Source organism: Rhinoraja longicauda, chromosome 14, assembly GCF_053455715.1.
Source record: "Rhinoraja longicauda isolate Sanriku21f chromosome 14, sRhiLon1.1, whole genome shotgun sequence".
Taxonomy (NCBI): Eukaryota; Metazoa; Chordata; class Chondrichthyes; order Rajiformes; family Arhynchobatidae; genus Rhinoraja; species Rhinoraja longicauda.
In genome coordinates, this window is record NC_135966.1 from 31,634,426 (window position 1) to 31,658,610 (window position 24,185).

A 24,185-nucleotide genomic window follows, 5' to 3' on the forward strand; every position below is an offset into this window, starting at 1 on the left:
CAAATCAGACTGCATCTGTGGAGGTATATAGTCTTAATCCGATGGCATGAACATTGAATTCACCAATTTCAGAAGCCTTTCTCTGTACTTGTGATGTACTCTGGTTTTCACACGCACGCACGCACCCCCCCCCCCCCCCCCCCCCTAGTCCATATAACCCGCTTTCTTTATCCTCCCCCATCTACTCCATGTATCCATTATTCAAACACCCCTCCCACTGGGTTCCCTTGTCTCCTGCTGTTTCCAACTTCCCACCTACCTCCATTATTTTGTTCCAAACTGCACCTTACCTGCCTATCGAATTCTATCATCTACAGCCCTTTGTTGCCTCCACCTATCACCTCCCATCTCTATTTCAACTCGTCTCTAATTCTACCCTCCCCTACCAGACTCCAGCTGCCAATCAACCCTTAACCTGATCCTTCTATCGCTTGCTCAAGCCCTCCCCATCTCTGGTTTCCCTTCACCTGGACTGAAAAGTAGAGGAGAGGTAACCTCGTATTGGTTACCTCTCCGGTAGTTTTCAGTCCAGGTGAAGGGGTCCCAATCTGAAGCGTCGACTTCCGAAAAGTTGCTTCCTGACCTGCTGAGTTCATCTAGCAAAATTGTTTGTTGCTCCAGATTCTAACAGCTGTATTCTTGTGCTTCCAAATTGTATTTGTATATTGGGAATAAACAGGTAATTCAGTGTATATTTTTCCGACCTGTGAACTGTACTGTGCATCAAAAATATTTCATTCCAGTTCTCCTCTTGCCATATCTGCATTAATGCTTGTTATTTGTGTTCTTGAGTGATGGTCAGTAATATCTGAATCTTTTAGATGCAACATTCAAGTATTGGCCCAAATAACGTTTAAAGTTGATGGTGTATGAGAGATTCTTGAAGACGAAATGGATAATGGAATTAATGGGATTGCTCTGAGAGCTGATATACTCGGTGATCACCTTCTGTGTCGTAAGGAAAATGAGAGAATCAAAACTTCCCTGCAATTGTAATCTGATTCTATTTGTGAATCCCAGTTTAATTAACTGCTGTCACTTTCAAAGATGTGACCATTTATACCCATACTCCTGTTTCAGCATTTTTAGATGATTGTCAGGTGGATTATATTCTCTCTTTTATCCTCTCTGTTAGAAGGGTTATGAATGGAATTGAACATTGCATTGTCAGCAACGAATGTTCCTTACTCTGACATACAATGGAGATATCATTGCTGTAGCAAGTGAAAATAGTTCTGCCGAGCACAATGTTTCATAACATCAGGAACATTCCACCACTCCCCCACACAAGAAAGCTTGGGTGGTTGGCACCAATGACTATAGGGAATACAGAAAGTATTAATAACATTGAAGTAATTTAGTTACAAGTTTTGTTTAAAAAAAATATATATATATATACCTAGTATGCTGGTTGCTTTGGCCGTAGAAGTGTTCAGCTCCTGAGAATCCTGAGGACACCCATAAATCCTTAAAAGCAGTTCTAGATTTTGGGTAGGAAGGAACTGCAGATGCTGGTTTAAATCAAAGATAGACACAAAATGCTAGAGAAACTCAGCGGGACAGGCAGCATCTCTGGAGAGAAGGAATGGGTGATGTTTCGGGTCGAGACCCTTCTTCAGACTGAAAGTCATGGGAAAGGAAAACGGGAGATATAGACGATGATGTAGAGAGATATGGAACAATGAATGAAAGATATGCAAAAAAGTATTGATGATAAAGGAAACAGGCCATTGCTAGCTGTTTTCTGGGTGAAAATAAGAAGCTTGTGCGACTTGGGTGGGGGAGGGATGGAGAGAGAAGGAATAAAGGGTTACTAGTAGAGAAATCAATTTTCATACCACTGGGCTGTAAGCTGCCCAAGCGAAATATGAGATGCTGTACCTCCAATTTGTGTTTAGCCTCAATTTGATAATGGAGGAGGCCTAGGACAGAATGGTCAGTGTGGGAATGGGAAGGGGAATTAAAATGTTTTGGGGTATTTTAGGAGGGGGTGGGTATCTAGTTGGTTTTGAGAACCATTGGTCCAAATAAAGGCCTGAGAATTTCCTGAAGTGATGATTGATTTCAGGTAACCATTTTATTTTGCGCCATGTCACTCTATCACTTGAAAGATTTTCCTCGAGACTTGCATTGTCTCTTCGTTGTGTTATAGTTTGTAGCATGGTGCTGCAGAAAAGATGGTCATTCGGTGCATCATGACAATGTAACCTGTTTGAAAGAGCTTTCAAATTATCGCGATATTTCCTGCTCTTTTCTGACTAACCTGTACATTTTCCCTCCTTTAAGTAATTATTTAATTCCCAGTTGCAATGAGGTTTGGTACAATAGTATAGTGATTGTTACTGAAATAAACCTCGAATAGGGAGCTTACATCACAAATGAGTGTGAAACTACTGGACATTATAAAAAACCATCTGATTATTAATAAAATGTGACATCCTACCTGATCTGACTTCTATTGACACCAGATCCATAGCAAATGTGGTTGAATCCAGATCTGTAGCAATGTGCCCTCTGCTTGCCACCTGGTTCATTGAAAATTGGAGATGGACAATGATCTGTGTTGGTTTATTATTGTCACATTGCCTAATGAGATACAGTGTAAAACTTTGCTTTGATCTATCCTGAAACATTGTACCATGCACGACTACGTCCGGTAATGCAAAAGAGAAAATAAGCCAGTGCTAAATATAATGCTACAGCTTTATAAAAGGGCTCCAATCAGGTAGATTTAGGAGACCGGAATTCATTCCTACCATACGAGAATTCCGTGCTGTAGTCTTAGAATAGCAGATAAGAAGTTGTTTATGAATCTATGGCCACATGTTTTCAAAGGTTTTCTCTAAAGTTGTTGGTCTTGCCAGTTATTCCCACCTTCAATTAATTAGTAAATAGGTAAGTATGTAACTGGATTCCATAACCATATGTGCAGAAAGGAACTGCAGATGCTGGTTTAAACCGAGGATAGACACAAAAAGCTGGAGTAACTCAGTGGGACAGCAGCATCTCTGGAGAGAAGGAATGGGTGACATTTCGGATCGAGACCCTTCTTCAGACTTGAGTCCTTCTCTCCAGAGATGCTGCCTATCCTGCTGAGTTACTCCAGCTTTTTGTGTCTATTTTCCATAACCATATGACTGGATATGTAAATTTATTATCCCCCTGTGTCTGTTCTTTTGCACAAATGTTTTCTGGTTACAGATCTTTCTGTATTAAAACAGTTTCAACCTGTTTGCTCTTATCAAACCTCATTATTTTGAGGATATCTTTCAAACTATACCTTTTCCAATGCTGCAAGGGAAATAACTACAGCTACAACTACATGTAACTTGATTCTGTCATCACGGGTACCATTCTGATGTATTTCTTCAGAAAATTTGTCAAAAGGATACTGGATGCAAGTGTAGCATTGAAATGCAGACAGTGCTCAAACTGATGCCTGCTCAGTGTTTTGTTAAAAGTTAGCTTAAATTTGTTTATCTCTTGTGCAGAAATGTTTCTCTGTCTCAGTTATCGAACTGTGTGGTGACTACTAACTTGACAGCTTGATTGTGTTTAATTGTTTCTGGTCAGGATGTGTTAAAGATATTATGTTTAAGCCAGGAAGAGAGATGTGACTTTTTGATCACGATAGATGTATTTCTACAATTCCTGTTGGAGCTTGTAGATATGTCCCACATCATCGTGCTTTAATGGGATAGACCTCAGCCTGGTGTGGCAACTGCTCTGCTCTTGTCTGAACCTGCAGAGAGGTGAATACAGCCCCATCTATCACAAGCTCGCCTCTCCCTTCCATCCGATCCATCTTCACATTGTGTTGCATTAGGAAGACAAAGTTGTATCAAGGAAATCTGGCCATTCACTTTTCCCTCTTCTATCTTCTGGGCAAAGGTACAGGAATGTGAAAGTGAGTTTGTCCAGACTTAAGTATAGTTGCTTCTCCACTGCTTTCAGACTCCTGAACTAATCACCTCTTTAACACTCCCTCCTTGAGATGCTGTCACATACTCTTAATCTTAACTAGACCTTATTCTGTAATGGCCGGTTGAAAGGACCCACGGCACATGGAGGAAAACCGCCGTTCCCAGCTCCTGCCAGTCCCAAAGACTGGAGAATCGGAAAGGAGGGTGGAGGGAACCAGCGGGAGCAAGGGTTGGTAAGAGAGTGAATTGTGGTCTTGCCTTCCACACCCTCAAGGTCGGCTGCGGGAGGTGCCCTTGGGACACAACGGCTGAATGTGGCTGGGTGAAGATAGGGACGACGGTTCCCCAGATGATCCGGACAGAGGCGACGGCTAGAAGCCAGGCAGCAGCCTGGGGCTTACCTGGATTGGGTGCCGCTCCAGAAGACCGAGTGCGCAGACTGGACTGGACTTTGAAAATTATGCCAAAACCTGGCAACCCTTGCACACAGTCTCAGTGGGCTATTTCTTTACACTATGTACTAATTGATGATTGTGTTTAGGTATGGCATTATTTTACTGAACTGTATACGAAGAAGAATTTCATTGTATGTCTGAACATGTGACAATAAAAAAAAACATTGAACTATTATAATTGCCCTCTTTTGCTTTGCAAGAAGCAGGACAATTGCATAATTCTGTCGTATTGCACTCATTGTACTTGTATTTATTGTCGTTTTTATCATTATTATATGTGTACTGTTATGAGCTACATGTGAACAAGGAATTTCATTACACTCTAGTGTACATGACAATAAACTAATCTGAACCATTCTTCTATCTATTCCTGGTTCCCTATGCTCCATTCGTGGTTATGACTTTACTATCCAGAAAGTTTTTAGTGAAAATATTACAGCTATTGTTTTTCCCTCAAAGTTTTGTTTATTGCTTCAAGGCAATTAAAAAGATTGCTCATGCACAAACTTAATTTGTGAAATCTTTCATTTACTCTTTATTACATTTTCTGTAATTGTGTGGGGGTTTTTAAACATTGTTGAACAAACATTTATTTGCCTTTTTACCATACTAAACAAATTGATCCTTGGTTGGCTAAACCATATATTTTAACATCTGGCAATGCATTTGTTTCGACCTGGGATTTATTCCCTCATTTAATTTATAAATTTGTTCATTGTAATTATACACGGGAACCCTGGATTAAAAATACCTGTCTATGAATATTCAATTTTGTGTAAATTCTTCCATATATTTCTAAAGCATTTTAAACTAATGATAAAGTTTCATGGCATTAACCTATGTCTAGATACAGTATATCCCATTAGTGTAATTATTGATAGTATTAAGATGATTATTCAGTAATGAAAGAATTATAGCAATTGTATGTTGAGGAATACAATTTGTGTAGTTGCAGAAAACTAATGGTTCTCGGCCATGAAACCCTCATATAATGAGAGGACTGCATGAATTTGTTTTTTAACTTCTCTTCATGCATTTTTAAAGGTGACATGTTAGGACATTTTCTTTCCATCCATATATTTTGGCTGTGGTTACAGTTTCAGCTGACATTTTAAATGTTCACCTTTTCATCACGTCTACCTACGTTTTCTTAAATGATTTTTAAAAAGTATTATACTGGGTCTGGAAGGTTTGAACTTAAAGGAGAGATTGGATTTATGCGGGCTCTGCTTAAAGCATTCGTATTCAAATTCAAAATTGAACACATTTTATGAATTTTATCTGTTTAAATGTGGCAGGAACATTTGTCTGCTTATGGACTTGCCAAATAACAGCTGCTACCAATTTACTTTCCTTGGCTCCTATCTAATAACATTGTCATTTGCCCAACTCCAATTTAACACTTTCCCCTAAGGTCCAGACTTGTCCGTACTCATAAAACGAGATGAAGCCTGGGCAGATCAGCCATTATATTGAGTGGTGGGGTGGGCTTGAGGACAAAGTGGTCCAACTCCCGATCCTGTTTTCTTAATTCTTAGGTAAATGTTTGGATCATTAAATTAATAAGGTCACAGAGAACGAGGACAGAATGCTCTATCACAGGAGGCGTAGATACGACCAAGCCATCTTGCCCTTCATGTGTTCTCCAACATATATGGACACACGGAACTGCAGATGCTGACTTACAAAATATAACATAAAGTGCTAGACCAGGGGTGTCAAATTTATTTTGGATCACGGCCGGAATGGGCAAAATGCGATTTCATGCGGGCTGGATCAGTTGTGCACGTGTGAACGCACACGCATGTGCTCCCACAGCTTTTGTTGCCTTCGTTTTTTCAACCTGCTCTCATGTATCTCAGTCTCTGCTATAACTACAAAGTGTTTCACTTTACCAATTTCGTTTCTTTTGAAGAAGATTGTCTGGCAAGCATTACTTTTATGATTGGTATCTCGGCCCTAGATAGAGTGGATGTGGAAATAATCTTTCCAGTAATAGGATAGTCTAGGACCAGAGGTCACAACATCAGAATAAAAGGTCATACGTTCAAAATGGAGATGAGGAGGAATGGCTGGTGAATCTGTGGAATTCATTGCTACAGACAGCGGTGGAGGCCAAGACATTGGGTATTTTTGAGGCAGAGATTGATAGGTCTTGATTAGATTACAGAGAGAAAGAAGACAATAGAATGTGGTTGAGACAGAAAATAGATCACCCATGGTTGAATGGCAAAGTAGACTTGATGGGCTAAATGGCCTAATTCTGTTCCCCCATCTTATAGTCATCCTACAGTGTTTATGTTTTGCCCACAATGGGCTGGCTGGGTGGTGAACAGCCAAACAGCAGCTACCTGGCATGGTGAAAGATGGTCTGTCCATCATCTCACCTGAAGGCCCCGTTCCCATCCTTTTCCTTATGTCTTTCTTCCTTCCCATCACATCCTCTCCCCGCACATCTCGGGTCCCTCTCTACCCTCACCTGCCCTCTCCCTTCCCTTCCCTATTTCTGCATAACTACCAGCATGTCTTCACATCCTACCTAACCGTAACCCAAACCCAGAGCCCCCACCCTGGAGAGCAGCTCAGATTTTGGATCGCTGGCTACGGCCCTATTCACAGTGCGGCGACTTCCCACCAGCCTCTATCCACGCACTCACCTGGGTCTCAGGTACATGGTTGCGGCAGCTTCCCGGTGTCCACAACAATGCTGACACTCCCCACCTTCCCCAGCGCCAGCCCCTTCCCGCCCACGTCACCGCATGGCCTGTCCGGGAGAGAGAGCGGCGAGGGAGAGAGAGCGCCTGCCGTACAGATACATAATAAATAGTCGCAAATATACTTTTTTTCCCCCTGGGCCGGATTGGATCCCGGATGCGGCCTGCGGGCCGGTAGTTTGACACCCCTGTACTAGAGTAACACAACCGGTTAGGCAGACATTTTTGGGTCGGGACCCTTCAGACTGATTGTAGTAAAGAGGAGAAAGCTGTAAGAGGTGGGGCTGGGGCAAAGACTGGCAAGTGATAAAATGTAATAAAAAGGAACTACGGATGCTGATTTATACCAAAGATGGCGACACTATGTGCTGGAGTAACTTAACGGGTCAGGCAACATCTCTGGAGAATATGGATAGGTGACATTTCAGGTCAGGACCCTTCTCCAGACTGATTAGTGGGCGGGAGGGGAGGGGTGGGTGATGGAGAGAAGAGGGAGGGGTGGATGTATGTGAGGGATTATTTTTATTTGGTAGATGATTGGACAAATACAAGTATGAGATAAGTGAATAGGTATGAAATGTGAAACCAGAGGAAGGAACATAGGTGGAAGGAGATGGGGAGCATGGGGAAAGGGAGAAATGGGTGCACATACGGGTTGGGCACTGGGAAGAGGAAAGGGAGATGTCCCCCCCCCTCCACATTTCACATTTCACACCTATTCTATCGTCTTCTTATCTTCCTTCCTTGGGCTTCACATTTATGCATCTTCTCCCCTTATCTCACACTTATTTGTCTTTTCACCCCTTGGCCTTTGTCCAACCACCTGCCAATCAAAAACACCCCTCATCTGTATCCACCTATCACTTGCCAGGCTTTGCCCCCACCACCAACTCTCTCCATCCCTACTCAAATTTGTCTCTAATTAGTTATTTTTGTAAACTTCCACGAGGTCTGATGATTGTGGGAGGAAATGGGGATGCAAAAGTAGCTAAAATACCCAATCTTCAAACAATTTTGAGATTTTGAATCTGTTAATCTCTGGCGATTAAGTGCATTATTTCTGTTTCTTTCAGGAACTGGTGACATAGTTGCCATCATCATTTCTGAGCGGAGAGGTCGTGAGATTCTGAGCTATATGGAAAGAAACCTCACTGTGTTGATGTCCATTGCAGTTGGATCATCACATTCTCCAAAGTATAGCCGTGGCTCCCTGGTCTTCGTTTCCATATCATTTATTGTACTGATGATCATTTCACTGACGTGGCTGATCTTTTATTTCATCCAGAAATTCAGATATGCAAACCTACGTGGGCGGAATCAGGTCAGTAACTTGTTATTTAAAATATTTATTTGTTTTAGATTTACAGAGATGTGATCTGCTGCAAGTGTTAAGTATGATTGTAGATTGTAAACTCTGAAATGACTGGTTCTGCAAAGTGAATAATTGTATATTTTGAACATGGTTTTTAATATTTTCAGGAGTTTAATCATTTGTAGAACCTGCCAAATGCAAGTGAAATTGTAAAGAGCTGAACACTGGTGGAAGAAATGTAGTTTGTAGTTAAAGAATGAATGGAATGGAAGGCCTGAAAAGACGAAACAGACTGGATATGCACATTTAAAGCATGTTTATCAGAAGCAATGGATTACACTTCAACGTTTTAAAGAAACGCTTTGAAGCATTCTGGAAAGGGTGTTTAGTTAAAATTGAACAAAGGAAAATCATGAAAAATACAGTTGATACTGAAGGAAGAATATAGAATGATGGGGATTGACATTTTAAGTTGCACTTTATATTTATTGTAATTTTTTTGAGTTTACCTGTTCAATTCTCCAGTATTCTCCATTTTCTGTTTTTTATTTCTGCTAATCTTTCCTCAAAGTTCTTTGCCGACATCTCCAAGAGTTTCAAGTAATATTCCTGCCTTTCACAGAATCCATTGATGTTAAATTTTGTATTAAAAGAGAACAAACGCTTTTAATCCTTCCAATCTGGTTTCCTGCATCTCCTCTGATTCTAGTGCTTTGCTCACCATTAGCCACTGTGGTATCAACCACATAGATCATAAATTCAAGAGCATTGAATCCAAATAATTTAATTTCAGACCTTTTCATCTCCATTTTCCTTTCAAGACAACACTTAAAATATATCCCTTAAAGTACATATTTCTTGTGCTAATAGTTGGACATCAGCCATTCCCATATTGGACAGTTTATGGTCTTGAGATGAGAAACAGGATTAAGAAGGTACAATCACAAGAGAAGGATCTGTCAAATTGAAATCATTGTGATTTTCAAATTGTAAAATAAGGAGGATTCAGGGAAGATTTTAATGATTTGCAGCATTCTGGGCACAGAACTGTACAATGCTCGGAATGATAAGGTACAGAACCTTGGTGGATTTATAAAGAAACTGCCTGAACCAATTCAACCTGCTCAGTACTTTCCGGATGATGAATAACAGATAATCCCTGTTATAAGCAACACAGTGACACAGCTGTTGGAGCTGCTGCCTCACATGCCAGAGACCCGGGTTCGATACTGACTTTGGGTGCTGTCTGTGCAGTTTGCACATTCTCACGGTGACCAACTAAGTTTCCTCCGGTTGTTCCAGTTTCCTCCCACATAGGGTTAATTTCCCCTTATGTGTAGGTGGTCAATGGGAACCTGGGACTACATAGAAGTAGTGTGAACGGGTGATCGTTGGCTGTGAGGACTCGGTGGGCCGAAGGGCATGTTTCCGTGCTGTATCTCCAAACTAAACCTAAGCCCAAAGATTTATAAGCAATCAAATCCAAATGTGTCGCATATTGCTGGGTCTTTTTGTGTTGATGGGGCAGCAAACCTTGAGGGAGAGGATCATCAAAAAAAAGCTGCAGATGCTGGAAATTGGAAATAAAAATAGCAAATGCTGGAAACACTCAGCTCGTCAGTCAGCATCTGTAGAAGGACAAATCTGGTCCAAGACCCTTCATTAGACTCTTGTGAAAAGGGAATACAGAAGGACAAAACATAGCTTCTAACATTACAAGTTGTGTCAAAATTCACTTCCTTTTATACACCACACCCCTTGTGATAATGTGCAATTAGCCTTTCAAATTACCCTTGTGCTTAATGCTCGATAACTGTCTCATCCCTTTCATTTGCAGCATTTTGTAGTCTCTATTTAAATTTTTTTAAATTCTATTCTTTGTTAAAAAGTGGATAATTACATTCCATCTGCCAACTTCTTGTCCACTCATCCAAATCTCTTTGCAGGATGTTTATGTCCTAATATCTAACAACATGCTTATTTTTAACATCAACAAATTTTACCAGAAGTGCACTTGGTTGCTTCGCTCAAGTCAATAATGTAGAATGTCTGAAGAAAGATACCCAAAACGATGTCTCTTCATGGCTTCAGTTACGTGACCTGACCACCTGTGTTACTCCAGCACTTAGTGTTTTATTGAATGTTAAAGCTGAGCACTGATATGGGTGCTGCCTAACTGTTTTTTGATTGACCATTCAAAAATGATCCATTTAGCTTCATTCTCAATTTCCTCTTAGTTACCTATGCTCCTGTCCACACTCAAACCCTGTTTAGTTTTCTTATCCTGTGCAATAATCTCTTTTGTGGCACCTAACAGAATTAGTCAAGGGAATTTCCTTGATATATGTCCAAAAGCAGAACAATGAAATTCATACTTGCAGCAGCACAACAGCTATATAAACATTGTACTTGGTAGAAACCGTAATAAACAACACAATGATTTAAGACTATACTAGACCAAGTGGACCCGTTGGGTCCAAACATCTCCTGCATTGGTGCAGCACCCTCACCTCTCCCCCCCCCACCTTCCGCCCCCCACCTTCCCCCACCCCCACCTTCCCCCACCCCCACCTTCCCCCACCCCCACCTTCCCCCCCCCACCTCCCCCCCCCCACCTTCCCCCCCCCACCTTTCCCCCCCCCCCCCCACCTTCCCCTCCCCCCCTTCAAATCCAGTCGGGTTTGGCTGGATAGAACTCAAAACACTGTACCACTGTTTATAGTATCTTGGTAAATGTGGCAATAATAAACTAATACCAATACTAAGTATTGAGACAAATTTAAATCCCCAGTGTGGAGAAGGCTGTTGGTAGATGGGATTGGTTGAGATAAGTATTGATGGTCAGCACAGTCATGGTGGCCGAAGGACCTGCTTCTGTACTTAATAAATCTGATTATATAAAGAATGAGGGGATACATGTAATGTGCTTAGGACTCTGACAAATTAGATTGCTATTATAAAAAGTCAGCAAACCATTGATAGGTTGAATGGCTTTTGTCTTTGTTGTTACATTTCTGGGATCCTTTGATTTCCTGGTTCTAAAGCCCAAGTTCTCTAACTGGCAAATTAAGTGCAATTTTCTATTTTGATCGATTTATGTATATGTGTTTTAGTTTTGATTTATCTGTCACAATTCAAAATGATTGACAGTAAAAATCAATGTAAAATTCTATTTAAAGTTCTGATGTGAAAATTTTAATCGTTGGTGTGTGTTTTAATGACATCTGTAAAATGACATCTGCAATTTTAAAAGACAAAACTTTAAAAATTGAAATATTGGGTAGAATGTAGTTTTTAATATCTATTTCAGAGACTTATTTTGTCATATTAGTTTAAAATAAACAACATGAAAAATTTATGTGGCAAGGTGCATAATTCATAAATATTTTAAGTACTGAGACATCACTGGTGTTTGACTTGTTTATGGCATGCTGAGGCTTTAAATGACCGCTTAGTGTTTTATTTGACTATACTGATTATAGAGGTGATTTCACGAGAATGCGCAGCTTGTTAGCTTAGGTTTGCTCTGCTCCTTTAGTCACCTTCAGTCTACCAGCAAGGCATGATAGAAGAACAGAATAATAATCATCTTTTCAATTTAGTCAGTACATTGTGTTCAAACGTCTAGGTTCTGTTGTTTTCAACTTGACAGATGTTTTTGTGGTGCTAATGGTTCTGTCTTGAGCTTTCAAGTACATATCCTAATGCATTGTTAATTGCATTGTGTTTGTTCGCCAAGGCATCATCCAGCTACCCCGTGAGTAGGTTGCCATGGCTACAAAGCAATAAAAGGTTTGATGGTGATGGGAGAAACAGAATTGTTTTCCTTGTTCTTCCTCTTTCTACCAGGCGTATGGGTTTAGTTAGATTGGCATCATGGTTGGCACAGACATATTGAGCCAAAGGGCCTCTTCATGTGGTGTACTCCTCTGTTGCCATAGCTACCCTTTCTTCTCCCACCTGACTGTTATCTGCCTGTCAATCCCATCCTCACGTGTACAAGGAACAGCAAATGCTAGTTTACAAAAAAAGGCACAAAGTGCTGGAGTAACTCTGTACATCATGCACCATCTCTGCACCATCATGGATAGATAATGTTTCAGGTCGGGACCCTTCTTCAAAACAGTCTGAAGAAGGGTCCCGACCCAAAATGTCACCTATCCATGTTCTCCAGTGATGCTGCCTAACCCACTCAGTTACTCCAGCACTTTTTTCTCTCTGTAACTTGCTAACTTTTGCCCCACTTTTCCTCTGACCGCTTTATAGTAGCTTCTGTACCTCTGCTCTTTCAGTCCAGATGAAGGATCTCGACCCAAAACATCGACTGTCTATTTCTCTCTGGAGATGTGACTTGACCTGCTGAGTTCTTCCAGCTGCTCTCCTTTTTTTTTGCTGTGCTGTTCTATGATCTATTATGGATGCTGGAAATCTGACAACAGATGAAAAATGCAAGAAACACTTGGCTGTGCAAGCAGCAGTAGTGAAGAGAGAAACAAAGCTAACACCACAGAATCAATCAGTGCTTTAAAATAGCAGTTAGAAAGAAAACAGGGATGTTATTGCTCTGACGGTGGATGGAATAGCATTTTTTGCTGTAACAATTATTTTCTATGAATGGGGAATAAATGGAGATGAAGCAAGTTTTAATATTGGTGAAAGTGGAGAAGCAAGGAGGAATGAAGGAGGTTTGTTATGAGAAATTAATGACAAAATGGATGATAGAATCAGAATAATGTTAAATGGTTGTTTTTATGTTAAATAGAAGTGCAATGGTGACCCCTGGGAACTAGAACTACTATCCATTTTGACTGGGACCTAGGTGACAAGGTATAATTTTCAAAGGACACAAATCTCAAACATGATCAATAAAGAGGAATGATGAAGCAGAATTCCAGACACAGGTCAAATTAACAGACATGTAACCTCCTCCAGCCTTTTTTCCTCTTTACAGTATTTGTATCACCACTTTCTTAATCCATACCCATCTTTCCCCAAGGCCATGTTCAAATTACTCCACTTGCTGTGGCATGGTAGCAATCTGAATTAATGTCACAAATGGCACAAGATATGATTACCCTATGTTGACTCTTCCAAATAGGTCCAGGTTTTTGCAGATGTGAGTAAATCCTATCCCAAATAATCTCCAATAATTTCTCTACATTGAGGAAAACTCACTGGACTTTAAATTTGCTGGATTATACCTATTGCCCTTACAAAGGAACAACAGTGTTTCTTGCATGTTCCATCTGTTGTCAGATTTCCAGCATCCATAATCCATAAGGGAACACAGTTGTCATTCAAAAAAGCTTTTTTTTTCCAGGAACTGAATCTCTTCAAAGGTTGTGCATTAAAGTAACTGATATGTCAATGATTTATTTGGGTACAGAGGGGGGCATTTTGTTTCCTGAGGCAGAGGCCTTATTGCTGAACTCATTATTGCTGAACTTATAGTGCTGCAAAATAAGTATATTATTAAATTAAGTGGGTTTTCAAGCTGAAACACAGTTGAATTGTGAAGCTTTAATGGAACTAAATGACAGTTGTGTATCGGTCAAGATACAATGGATAACTTATTTGAAGTCTGTTTATCTTTTCCATAATCAGGGACATGGGGAGAAGGCAGGGGAATGGGTTTGAGAGGGAAAGATGGGTCCGCCATGATTGAATGGTGGAGTAGAGTGGATGGGCCAAATGGCCTAATTCTGCTCCCATAACTTATGAACTTTTCCCCATATTCATTCCTCCCTCAGCAATCGTATTCACATCTTTTCTTTTTCAAGAAGTTGAAACGAGAAGGTTCATAGACATTTCCACGCATACTATCTAACTACGTAGCAGCTTAAAAGAAACATGTGAGAAAGCTGCACTGCTCAGTAAACATATTCTAGACTACTTGTCTAGAATATGGTCTGCCCAGACGAATAAACTCTCATGGGTTGGAGGGAGAATGGCTGCACATTTATTGTAATCTTGATGGTGTTGGATTTTACATAATTTCTTGCCATATTTATATTTGAAATACGATAGCAGTTACCATCTTCCTCGAGTATAATTTCTGCTTGAAGTTGGCTATTTCAATTTTGTCATTTTAATCTGACTTTAATTTTTCCATTTTCATAAGAAGCTTCCTTCATCAGTCATTATGCAGATTGGGTTCTTGCAATACAATTGCATAATTAAAGAGATATATATTAGTGTTATCTCTGCACATTATGTTTGATCTTTTTTCAGCCAGTTGTTTGAAAGCTAGTGCAATTTAAATATACCTGCAGTAAATTGTCAATCATTCTGCTCCATCACAGTGAGAGATTTAGAAACATAGAAACTTTGAAAATAGGTCAGTAGGCCATTCGGCCCTTTGAACCAGCACCGCCATTTAATATAATCATGGCTGATCATCCAAAATCAGTACCCCTTCCCTGCTTTCTCCCCATATCCCTTGATTCCATTAGCTCTGAGCTATATCTTGAATACATTTATCTTAGTGAGAAATTAATGTGTGAAATATTAAATATTAGTGTGTGAAATATTGGTGTGCGCAACACGGAAAAAAATAATGGTTTTCCTGTCCGCGGTGATATGCAGCTGCTCAATGGATGTTCATGCTTGACATTAAATTGAGTAATAACAAGTATTCCAGTGAGAATGATTAGCAGATATGTCATTAAGCATTAGTCATTTCTCCCATGTATTTTTAAAGGAGACGTGCGGGACGAGTTTTTACACAGAGGGGTATGTGTCTGGAATGTTCTGCCAGGGATGGTGGTGGAGACAGTTACAATAGTGGCATTTAAGAGACTTTTAGATAGAGACATAGATATAGATGGATATGGATTACGTGCAGGGAGAGGAGATCAGTGTAATTTGGCATATTTGGCATGGACATTGTGGGCCGAAGGGCCTGTTCTAATGCGGTATTGTTCTTTACTCATTTTTTATTTTAAAGGATCCTAATATATCAAGGGTAGAAGGGAGGATACTATTCGTTAACCTATGGGCCCAGTAGATCAAGATCCTATTGTAATCTTTGATAACCTTCATTGTCAAAAGTAAGAATCTCTCTGCTGGGATTATACCATAGGCCTCCAATAATAAGTAAGCGATAGGTGATCAAATAAGTAGGCAGATTATGGAAAAATGGAAAAGCAACAGGGTTGTTGTATTGGGTGGCTTTAACTTCCCCAATATTGACTTGGACAGTGCAAGAGGCCTAGATGGAGCGGAATTCATTAGGTTCATCCATAATAATTTCTTGAAATAATATGTGGATAGTCCAGCTAGAGAAGGGATCATACTGAACCTTGCATTGGGAAGCGAGCCTAGCCAGATGGCTGGCATTTCAGTGGGAGAGCATTTAGGAACAGTGATCACAACTCCATTGTTAGTTAAGTTAGTTAAGTTAGTTATGAATAATAATCAATCTGGACCTTGGGGAAGGAAATAAATTGGGGGAAGGCAAATAGCAGCATCATTAGGCTAGAGCTAAGGAGAGTAAAATGGGAGCAACTATTATTGGGTAAGTCCATATCTGATATGTAGGAGTTGTTTAGTAACCAGCTGATCAGAGTTCAACACTGGTATGTTCCAGTGAGGAGGAGGGACAATTATGGCAATGTAAGGGAACCTTGGATGGTGAGACCGGACGGTGGTAAATAAGAGAAGTTGTAAAAAAAAAAAACTGCTCACAAAAATCCAAATGTGGCCTGGCCAGCAACTTATAAAGCCTCAACATACATCTCTGTTTTTATATTCTAGTCCGCTTGAAATAAATGCTACCATTGCATTTGTTTTCCTTACTATCGATTCAACTTCCAAATTAACCTTTTGGGAATCCTGCACTAGCACTTCCAAGTCCCTTTGCATCTTTGATTTCTGAATCCTCTCCCCATTTAGAAAATAGTCTATGCCTTTGCATGAGTGCAAAGTGCATGACCGCACACTTTACTATGCAATATTCCATCTGGCATTTCTTTGCCCGCAACCTGTCCAAGTCCTTCTGCAGACTCCTTACTTCCTGTGTATTACCTGCTCCACCACCCATTTTCAAATCATCTGCAAATTTGGCCACAACGCCAGCAATTCCATTATCCAAATCATTGATATACAACGTGATGCGTAGCAGCCCCAACTCTGACCCCTGCGAAACACCACTAGTCACTGGCAGCCAAAGAGAAAAAGGCCCTTTATTCCCACTGCCTTCTGCCATCCAGCCAACCTTCTATCCATGCTACTATCTTCCCTTTAATACCATGGGCTCTCATCTTCTTTAGCAGCCTCGCATGTGGCACCGCATGAAAGGCCTTCTGAAAATCCAGGTAAACAATATCCACTGAATCTCCTTTGTGTATCTTGATATTTACTTCCTCAAAGAATTCCAACCGATTTGTCAGGCAAGTTCTCCCCTTCACAAAACCATGCTGACTTTGGCCTGTCCATTTCCCCCCGCAGATGCTGCCTGACCAGCTGCAGTTTGTTTTTAACTCCATAATCTAATACCTTCATTCTCTTGTGTCTCCATGTTTAAATCTATATTCATTTAAGTAGGCCAAGATCCATGCAAGATAGAAAATAAAAGAATATGAAAACACCACAATTTATACCAATATTATTCCCTAGAAGGAAACAGACTGACCGTAGCGTGATATTTGTAGCGTGATTGTGTTGCAGCAACCAGGAAGTATCCTAGTTATGGCATATATCCTGTTCTGTGATGCAAGAGGAACTGATATTGGATAGCAGTATATTGGAGAGCGTGGGCATTGGGGTGCTTATTAGCTTGACTGCAGGAACTCAGTGGTAGATAGATGTGAAGTAGAATTTATTATGTAGTTAGACAACTGTTCAGATTAAAAAGCAAATCCTGCAGATAGCTTCACAGCATGCCATTTATTGGCCCTACTGCAAAATAGTATTGGTTGTGGTCTAGAATTAGCTTGAGTTACAGGAAGTAAAAATATGCTCATTACATATTCTTTCCTTCTAAGTGCCTTCTTTGCTGGATAAGTTGGAGCAGATTTTGCATCAAAGAGCAATTTGCAGATCACTCATTCCTCAGCTGAAAGTGAATAATAATTTTAAAAAATCAAGAGATTTAATTAAAGTGAGTCTAAAAATATTCAATTTTTAGTATTATGCCAAATGAAAAGTGACCTGTAAGTAAGCTAACTCGAACAAATAAACTATAAGGAGCAGGAACAGAAGCAAGCAACCATGATGGGGTTGATTACTTGCTTCAGTTCAGAAGTTTTGGTAATTTAATCTTTATTGTGGTTGCATTTTATTATCTGGACTGATACTTAATCACAGTGCTGAAAAGCTATAATGCCCTTTATGGTATGGAACAGCTCTAGTCTGTCCATTTGGTGATGTGACATCACCAAGTCTGTTCTCAAAAGTTTCTTCCAGGAGTTAGGGGAACTAAATCATCACTATATCCATGTACCATTCTGGAAAAGTCTCCGTGCTGTAGTTGTTATATGGTTATATGGTTATATGGTTAATACATTAAATGTGGTGCAGTACTGTTTTTTTGTGCATGCAGTGTGTGTATGTATATAAATGTACACTTATATGTGTGACACAATATTTTATAAAAGCATATGATTAATATAAGATTTCAGATATTGTTTGTAACTTTGTACCTTTTAATTTCGGAGAATGATTCATACTTAATCTGAGCAAAATTGCAGTTTAAATGTTATGATGGAATGGAAGTTGCAGATATGTCTGCTGAGTTAGGTAGCCACAACTTCGGTTCATTGGCTTTCCTCCTCCAGCCTCCATCATCACTGTCCTATCACCTCAGCACTGCCAACTAACTTCTCTGTAAATGTTCCTGTCCATCGGCCTACCCTAGGACTTTGTGTTTTTTCTCCCTCCGTAAAGATTCTAAAAGGAAATAAGATTCAAGTATGTTATTGATCTGGAAATGATAGCCATTTTTAAAAATTTCTCTTTCCTGCAATTAGTTACTAGGTATAATTAAAATTTTCACCTTATGAAGGGCTTCACAACTAAGCAGTGTCTGCTGCAAACAGAGGTGAACAGGAGTCCTATTCTATTGCCTTCTGTCCAACTAAAGGGCTGGTAGGTTGTAGGACCTGTAATGCCTTCCTGATGAAGATTGGCTGTTTCAACTCAGCACAGCTTGTATCAGTAGAAAATAATAATTAGAAATGTTGACTCTTTCAAATTAAACATGATTTTAATACTAATTTTCTCTCTTGTATGAATCTAGCGTCAACTGGGAAATGTTGCCAATAAAGCTATCAGGAAGCTAGCCACAAGAACAGTTAAAAGGGATGATAAGGTAAGAAGTGATATTGATACTCAACTTCTGTTGCTGAATTGTTTTTTTGTTTCAGTTATGTTGTACTAAGCCGAGGCTCAATACCTCATGCCACTTTTAAAAAACCTCGCCCGCGCTCATCCAACAGCGGCCTACCTCGCCCAGCGCTGCGAAGTCGGACCTGGTCGACCTTACTGCCCCATCCACCGGCGCTCCCTCGAGCTCAGGTATGCTGCTCTTCGACCGATCATCCCGGTCCCTGGACTGCCAGCACGTGGGCTCCTAGCAAGGCCATCTGTGAAGCGCAGCGGCGTGGTCTCCCTGAACCTCCGCCCGCTGGCGTGGGAGCCGCTACCAGACCAAAGCTCACCTGCTGTCCCTGCTGTCCCTGCTAAAGTGGCCCTGATCAACGCAAGATCCCTACAGAACAAGACCTTCATCCTCAACGACTTCTTCACCACCCGTGGATTGGACTTCTTACTGCTCACAGAATCCTGGCTTAACCCTGGTGAGCTTGCTCCACTCGTGGAACTCTGTCCTGATGACTGTAACTTTTTCACCTCGCCTAGGCTCTCCGGACGCGGTGGGGGCTTAGCCACTGTGTTTAAGAAACATTTCAACTGCCGCCTCCTGAACGCTGATCATTTCTCCAGTTTCGAGGTGCAACTAATTAAAGTAGGCCTAGCCTATCCCCTCTTAATTGTTCTTGTGTATCGCCCACCAAAAATGCATAAGGACTTCATCACCCAATTTGCTGATCTGATTTCTAGCATTTTGCCCAAATTTGACCGGATCATGATTCTTGGTGACTTTAATATTCATGTTTGCTGTCCCACTAAGCCTCTTGTGAGTGAATTTATGCACCTGGTTGAGTCCTTCAATCTGACTCTTCACACCACGGGACCCACTCACAAGTTAGGCCATACTCTCGACCTAGTGTTATCGTCCGGATTCCCAACAACATTGAAACTACTGAAGCCTGTCTATCGGACCACAGCGCTATCATTTTTGACGCATCTCTGCCTTTATCTCCCGCAAAATCTCATCTCCCTGTTCGCTACTCCCGCGACATAAATTCATTGACTGCCTGTAAATTCTCCGAGGCTCTCACAGCTGCCCCCAACATCTGCACTATTGAGGCCTCTCCCCCCATCTCAGCACTGAAGATCTTGCCTCTTTATTTAATATCACTTGCTCTTCCATCCTGGATTCTATCGCTCCCCTTAAAATGAAAAAGCCTAAGCCCAAAGGTCGGCCGTGGCTCAATGACACCACCAAAGCCCTAAGAAGGGAGTGCAGAAAATCAGAAAGGAGGTGGAAATGTGACAAGCTTCAAATTTCCTTCGAAATTCTGAGAAACAATCTTCTCAAATACCAGGAAGCAGTAAAGTCTGCTAGAGCACAATACTTCTCCGACCTTATTTCCAAAAACTCTCATAACTCCAAGGTCCTATTTAGAACAATTACCTCTGTCATATGTCCCGCCCCCAGTACCAGCTTAGTTGGGTCCCCTGCTAAGTGCGAAGAATTCGCTAAATTTTTCACCAACGAAGTTGAGAACATTAGAATGAACATTTCCCCTCCCACCCGTGACCTAGCTGTCTCACTAGTCTGTTCATCTAAATTGGACTGCTTCCAACCCGTCACTCTATCCTCCCTTGCAAAGCTTGTCTCCGCTATGAAACCTGCAACCTGCCCCCTTGATCCTGCCCCCACTGCCCTTCTGAAGGATGTCATTGCAATAGCCGGTCCCAGCATCCTCTCTATTATCAACAGTTCTCTGGCCACTGGCACTGTTCCAACTAGTTTCAAGCGCGCGGTGGTCCAGCCCCTACTGAAAAAACCTAACCTAGACCCCACCTTGCCTAGCAACTACAGACCCATTTCCAAACTGCCATTCCTGTCAAAAGTCCTTGAAAAGGCAATTCTACACCAATTAGTGCCCTACCTGCACCAATACACCATCCTGGAAAGTTTCCAGTCAGGTTTCAGAGCCCACCACAGCACAGAGTCTGCCTTGTTGAAGGTACACAACGACCTGCATCTCGCCATCGACACCGTCGACTGTGCAATCCTGCTCCTTCTCGACCTCAGCGCAGCATTCGATACAGTGGACCACACCATCCTTATTGACCGTCTCCGCTACGCGGTTGGCATTGATGGCACTGCCCTGAGCTGGTTCGCTTCGTACCTCAAAGATAGGAGTTTCGCCATCAACATAGGCAGTTATTCCTCTGCTCCAGCTAGCCTCTCCTGCGGAGTTCCACAAGACTCCATCCTAGGCCCCATTCTCTTCTCTCTATACATGCTCCCCCTTGGCCAAATCATTCAAAGGCACGGCATTTCTTTCCACTGCTATGCCGATGACACTCAGCTTTACCTCCCCCTGAAACCCAACAACCAGTCAAATTTAAACAGCCTCTTACACTGCCTTGAGGACATAAAATGTTGGATGGCACAGAACTTCCTCCAATTAAATGAGAGCAAGTCTGAGGTCATCCTATTCGGCCCCCCCGACTCCATCAAATCGATAACAGGCAGTCTTGGAAGTCTATCCTGCCTAGTCAAACCGCATGTCAAAAACATCGGCATGATATTTGACTCTGCATTAAAATTTGATAAGCAAGTCAACGCTGTGGTAAAAGCCAGCTTCTTCCAACTTCGAACCATAGCTAAAATCAAAGCTTTCCTCCAATTCGACGACACAGAAAAAATCATTCACGCTTTCATTTCCTCCCGCCTAGACTACTGCAATTCCCTATACACAGGGATCAGCCAATCTTCCCTGTCCCGCCTGCAACTGGTCCAAAACGCCGCAGCGAGACTCCTGACGGGTACCCGTAAAAGGGACCACATCACCCCGATTCTGGCTTCTCTCCACTGGCTCCCTGTATGGGACAGAATCAACTTCAAGCTCCTCCTATTCACGTATAAAGCCCTAAATGGACATTCCCCCCCCTACATCAAAAATCTTCTAACCCCCCTCTCTAACTCCAGGTCCCTCAGGTCGGCCGACTTGGGGCTACTCACTATCCCGCGGTCTAGGCTTAAGCTCAGGGGTGACCGTGCTTTTGCGGTTGCAGCTCCTAGACTGTGGAACAGCATCCCTCTCCCCATCAGAACTGCCCCCTCCATCGACTCCTTTAAGTCCAGGCTCAAAACCTATTTCTACTCCCTAGCGTTTGAGGCTCATTGAGGAGGCGCTGTGAACTGTTTGCGTGCTACTGTATGTTTCATTTTTTTTCCTTAGTACCTAATTAGATGTACAGCACTTTGGTCAACGTGGGTTGTTTTTAAATGTGCTATACAAATAAAATTGACTTGACTTGACTTGACTTTGCTCTGTTGGCCCAAGTAGCATACAGATGTTGTTTTACAATGTGATAATTAAGTCCCAAAGAAATTGTGTTATAGAAAATAGCGTTATAAAGACAATTGTAACAATGATGGAAATAGGGTTAGTGGCTGGACTTCGACTTGCAATACCAAAGTCATTTTTCTCGCAGGATTTTCATAAAAAGTATTTTCAATAGCAATGTCCATTTTTGTTACTGCCAGTTAAATATACGAACAAATAAGAATATGTCAATAGAAACAATTGCTTGTCAATTGTATCGGCTGCTCTTGGTTTAAGTAGCATTTGCGTTCTTAAGATAAAATAGTGCCTGATTATTGGGAGGTTACATCAGAAAATGTTCTTTCTCCACTACACTGTTTAAATCTAAGACAGCTTTTCTTTGCTTGTCAACTTCCAAAGTAACTTGTAAGTACTTTTCTCATTCACGACTTAAATCGCGTTGTAACCAGTTCGCCCTGCGTAATCCAAAAAGTGTTCCCTGATTCATCTTTTGCGTTATATCCAATTTGTGTTAATGTGTTATGCATGACTACAGTATAATTCTGGTTCATACAGGAGGAAACTAATGACTGCAAGTTGGAATATGGGAAGAAACATTTAATGCTTCTGTATTGTATTGTATTGTAATGCTACTTAAGTCACAGATTTGCCTGGCTGGACAAACTCTGAAACCTGTGCATCTAGATTGATCTCATTGTTGATATCCTTTATGGAGTGAAGAGAAGGATCATCGATCACCCGTTCACACTTGTTCTATGTTATCCCACATTCTCATCCATTCCCTGCAGACTAAGGGCAATTTACAGAGGGCCAATTAACCTACAAAAACACACCTCTTTCGGATGTGGGGGGAAACTGGAGCACCCCAGGGAAACCCACACAGTCAGAGGGAGAACGTGCAAACTTCACATATATTGCACCCAAGGTCAGGATTGAATGAGTCTCTATCGCTGTGATGCTGCAGTTCTACCAGATACATCACTGTGCCAAAGTGAGAGTTAAGGACATCATGCTATTTTTATCTGCTGAGTCAGAAATTTGGATTAGTAATTTTAGCTGAAGATGTGCTGACAGCAGAATATTTTGTCCTTTTTAAGGAAATCAGAATTAAAAAGATAGTACCAGAACCTATTTTATGCTTAATAAAGATGATATGTTTATCAAATCCTGTTTAGCTCCTTTCAAAATGCCCAAAACTGTTTACAGCCAATAGAACAAACAGCAATTAGGCCGACCATTGAAAATGTGTCTAGATTTTAACTTTCGTGACCCATCTCTGATATCTACTTGAAATTTGGCACAGATTTAGATTTTAAAAATCATCGAGAAGGAATTCATAACTCATCAGTGCAAAAAGTTACACATTAATTAATTAAGCTAATTAGAAAAAGTCACAGCATTCCAGCCGTGGGCTCCATCGACCCAGGCTCCAGCAGCGGGCTCCATCGACCCAGGCTCCAGCCGTGGGCTCCGTTGACCCAGGCTCCGTCAGCCATGGGCTCCATCAACCCAGGTTCCAACCACGGGTTCTGTTGACCCAGGCTCCATCAGCCGCGGGCTCCATCGACCCATCTCCTGCCACGGGCTCCGTCGACCCATGCTTCGTCAGCCTCTGTTGATCCGCGAGACCCCGCTCTGGCCTGCTCCGGTCCCAGCTTCTCCGCGGCTTTCCGGCAGCTCAGAGAGAATTCTGAACATGCATGACCAAAATATTTTAAACATTGTTTTAATTCCAGATACATAGCTGTTACTAATTGTTTACTGTGTCGAAGAAATTAAAACTTGCCAGGTTAGTTGGTCAGGCACATCACAAAGCAGACATTTCTTCATCCAAGCAGATTTTTACTTCATCATAGATTCTCAATCAGTGAATATATTCAAGGACAAGATTAGATTGATAGCACCTAAGGTTTAGGAACTGAAAGAGATTTCTAATACAGCATGAGGCACGGTACTAGTGAATGGCAGAGCAGACTGAGAGAATAATATAGACCCTTCAGCTTATTTGTGACAGTATCCCTGATGTTTATACTCTAAAGTTATCTCTAAAGTAAACTTAAATTAGAAACGTAAACACTATAAGAAAACATTACACCAGCATATAACTCTTAAGGATGTATTCAGTGGCTCTTAAA

At 41.3% G+C, this 24,185-nt stretch overlaps 1 protein-coding gene across 4 annotated transcripts in view; it reads left to right on the forward strand.

The window, feature by feature from the left end:
* Positions 1-24,185, forward strand: part of LOC144600173 (E3 ubiquitin-protein ligase RNF130-like) — an 83,391-nt gene that overhangs the window by 12,554 nt on the left and 46,652 nt on the right. For all 4 annotated transcript variants that reach the window (XM_078411656.1, XM_078411653.1, XM_078411657.1 and 1 more), the window contains exons 2-3: positions 8,166-8,413; positions 18,642-18,713. In XM_078411656.1, coding sequence (XP_078267782.1) covers positions 8,166-8,413; positions 18,642-18,713 — 320 coding nt within the window. The remainder of the gene's footprint in view (positions 1-8,165; positions 8,414-18,641; positions 18,714-24,185) is intronic.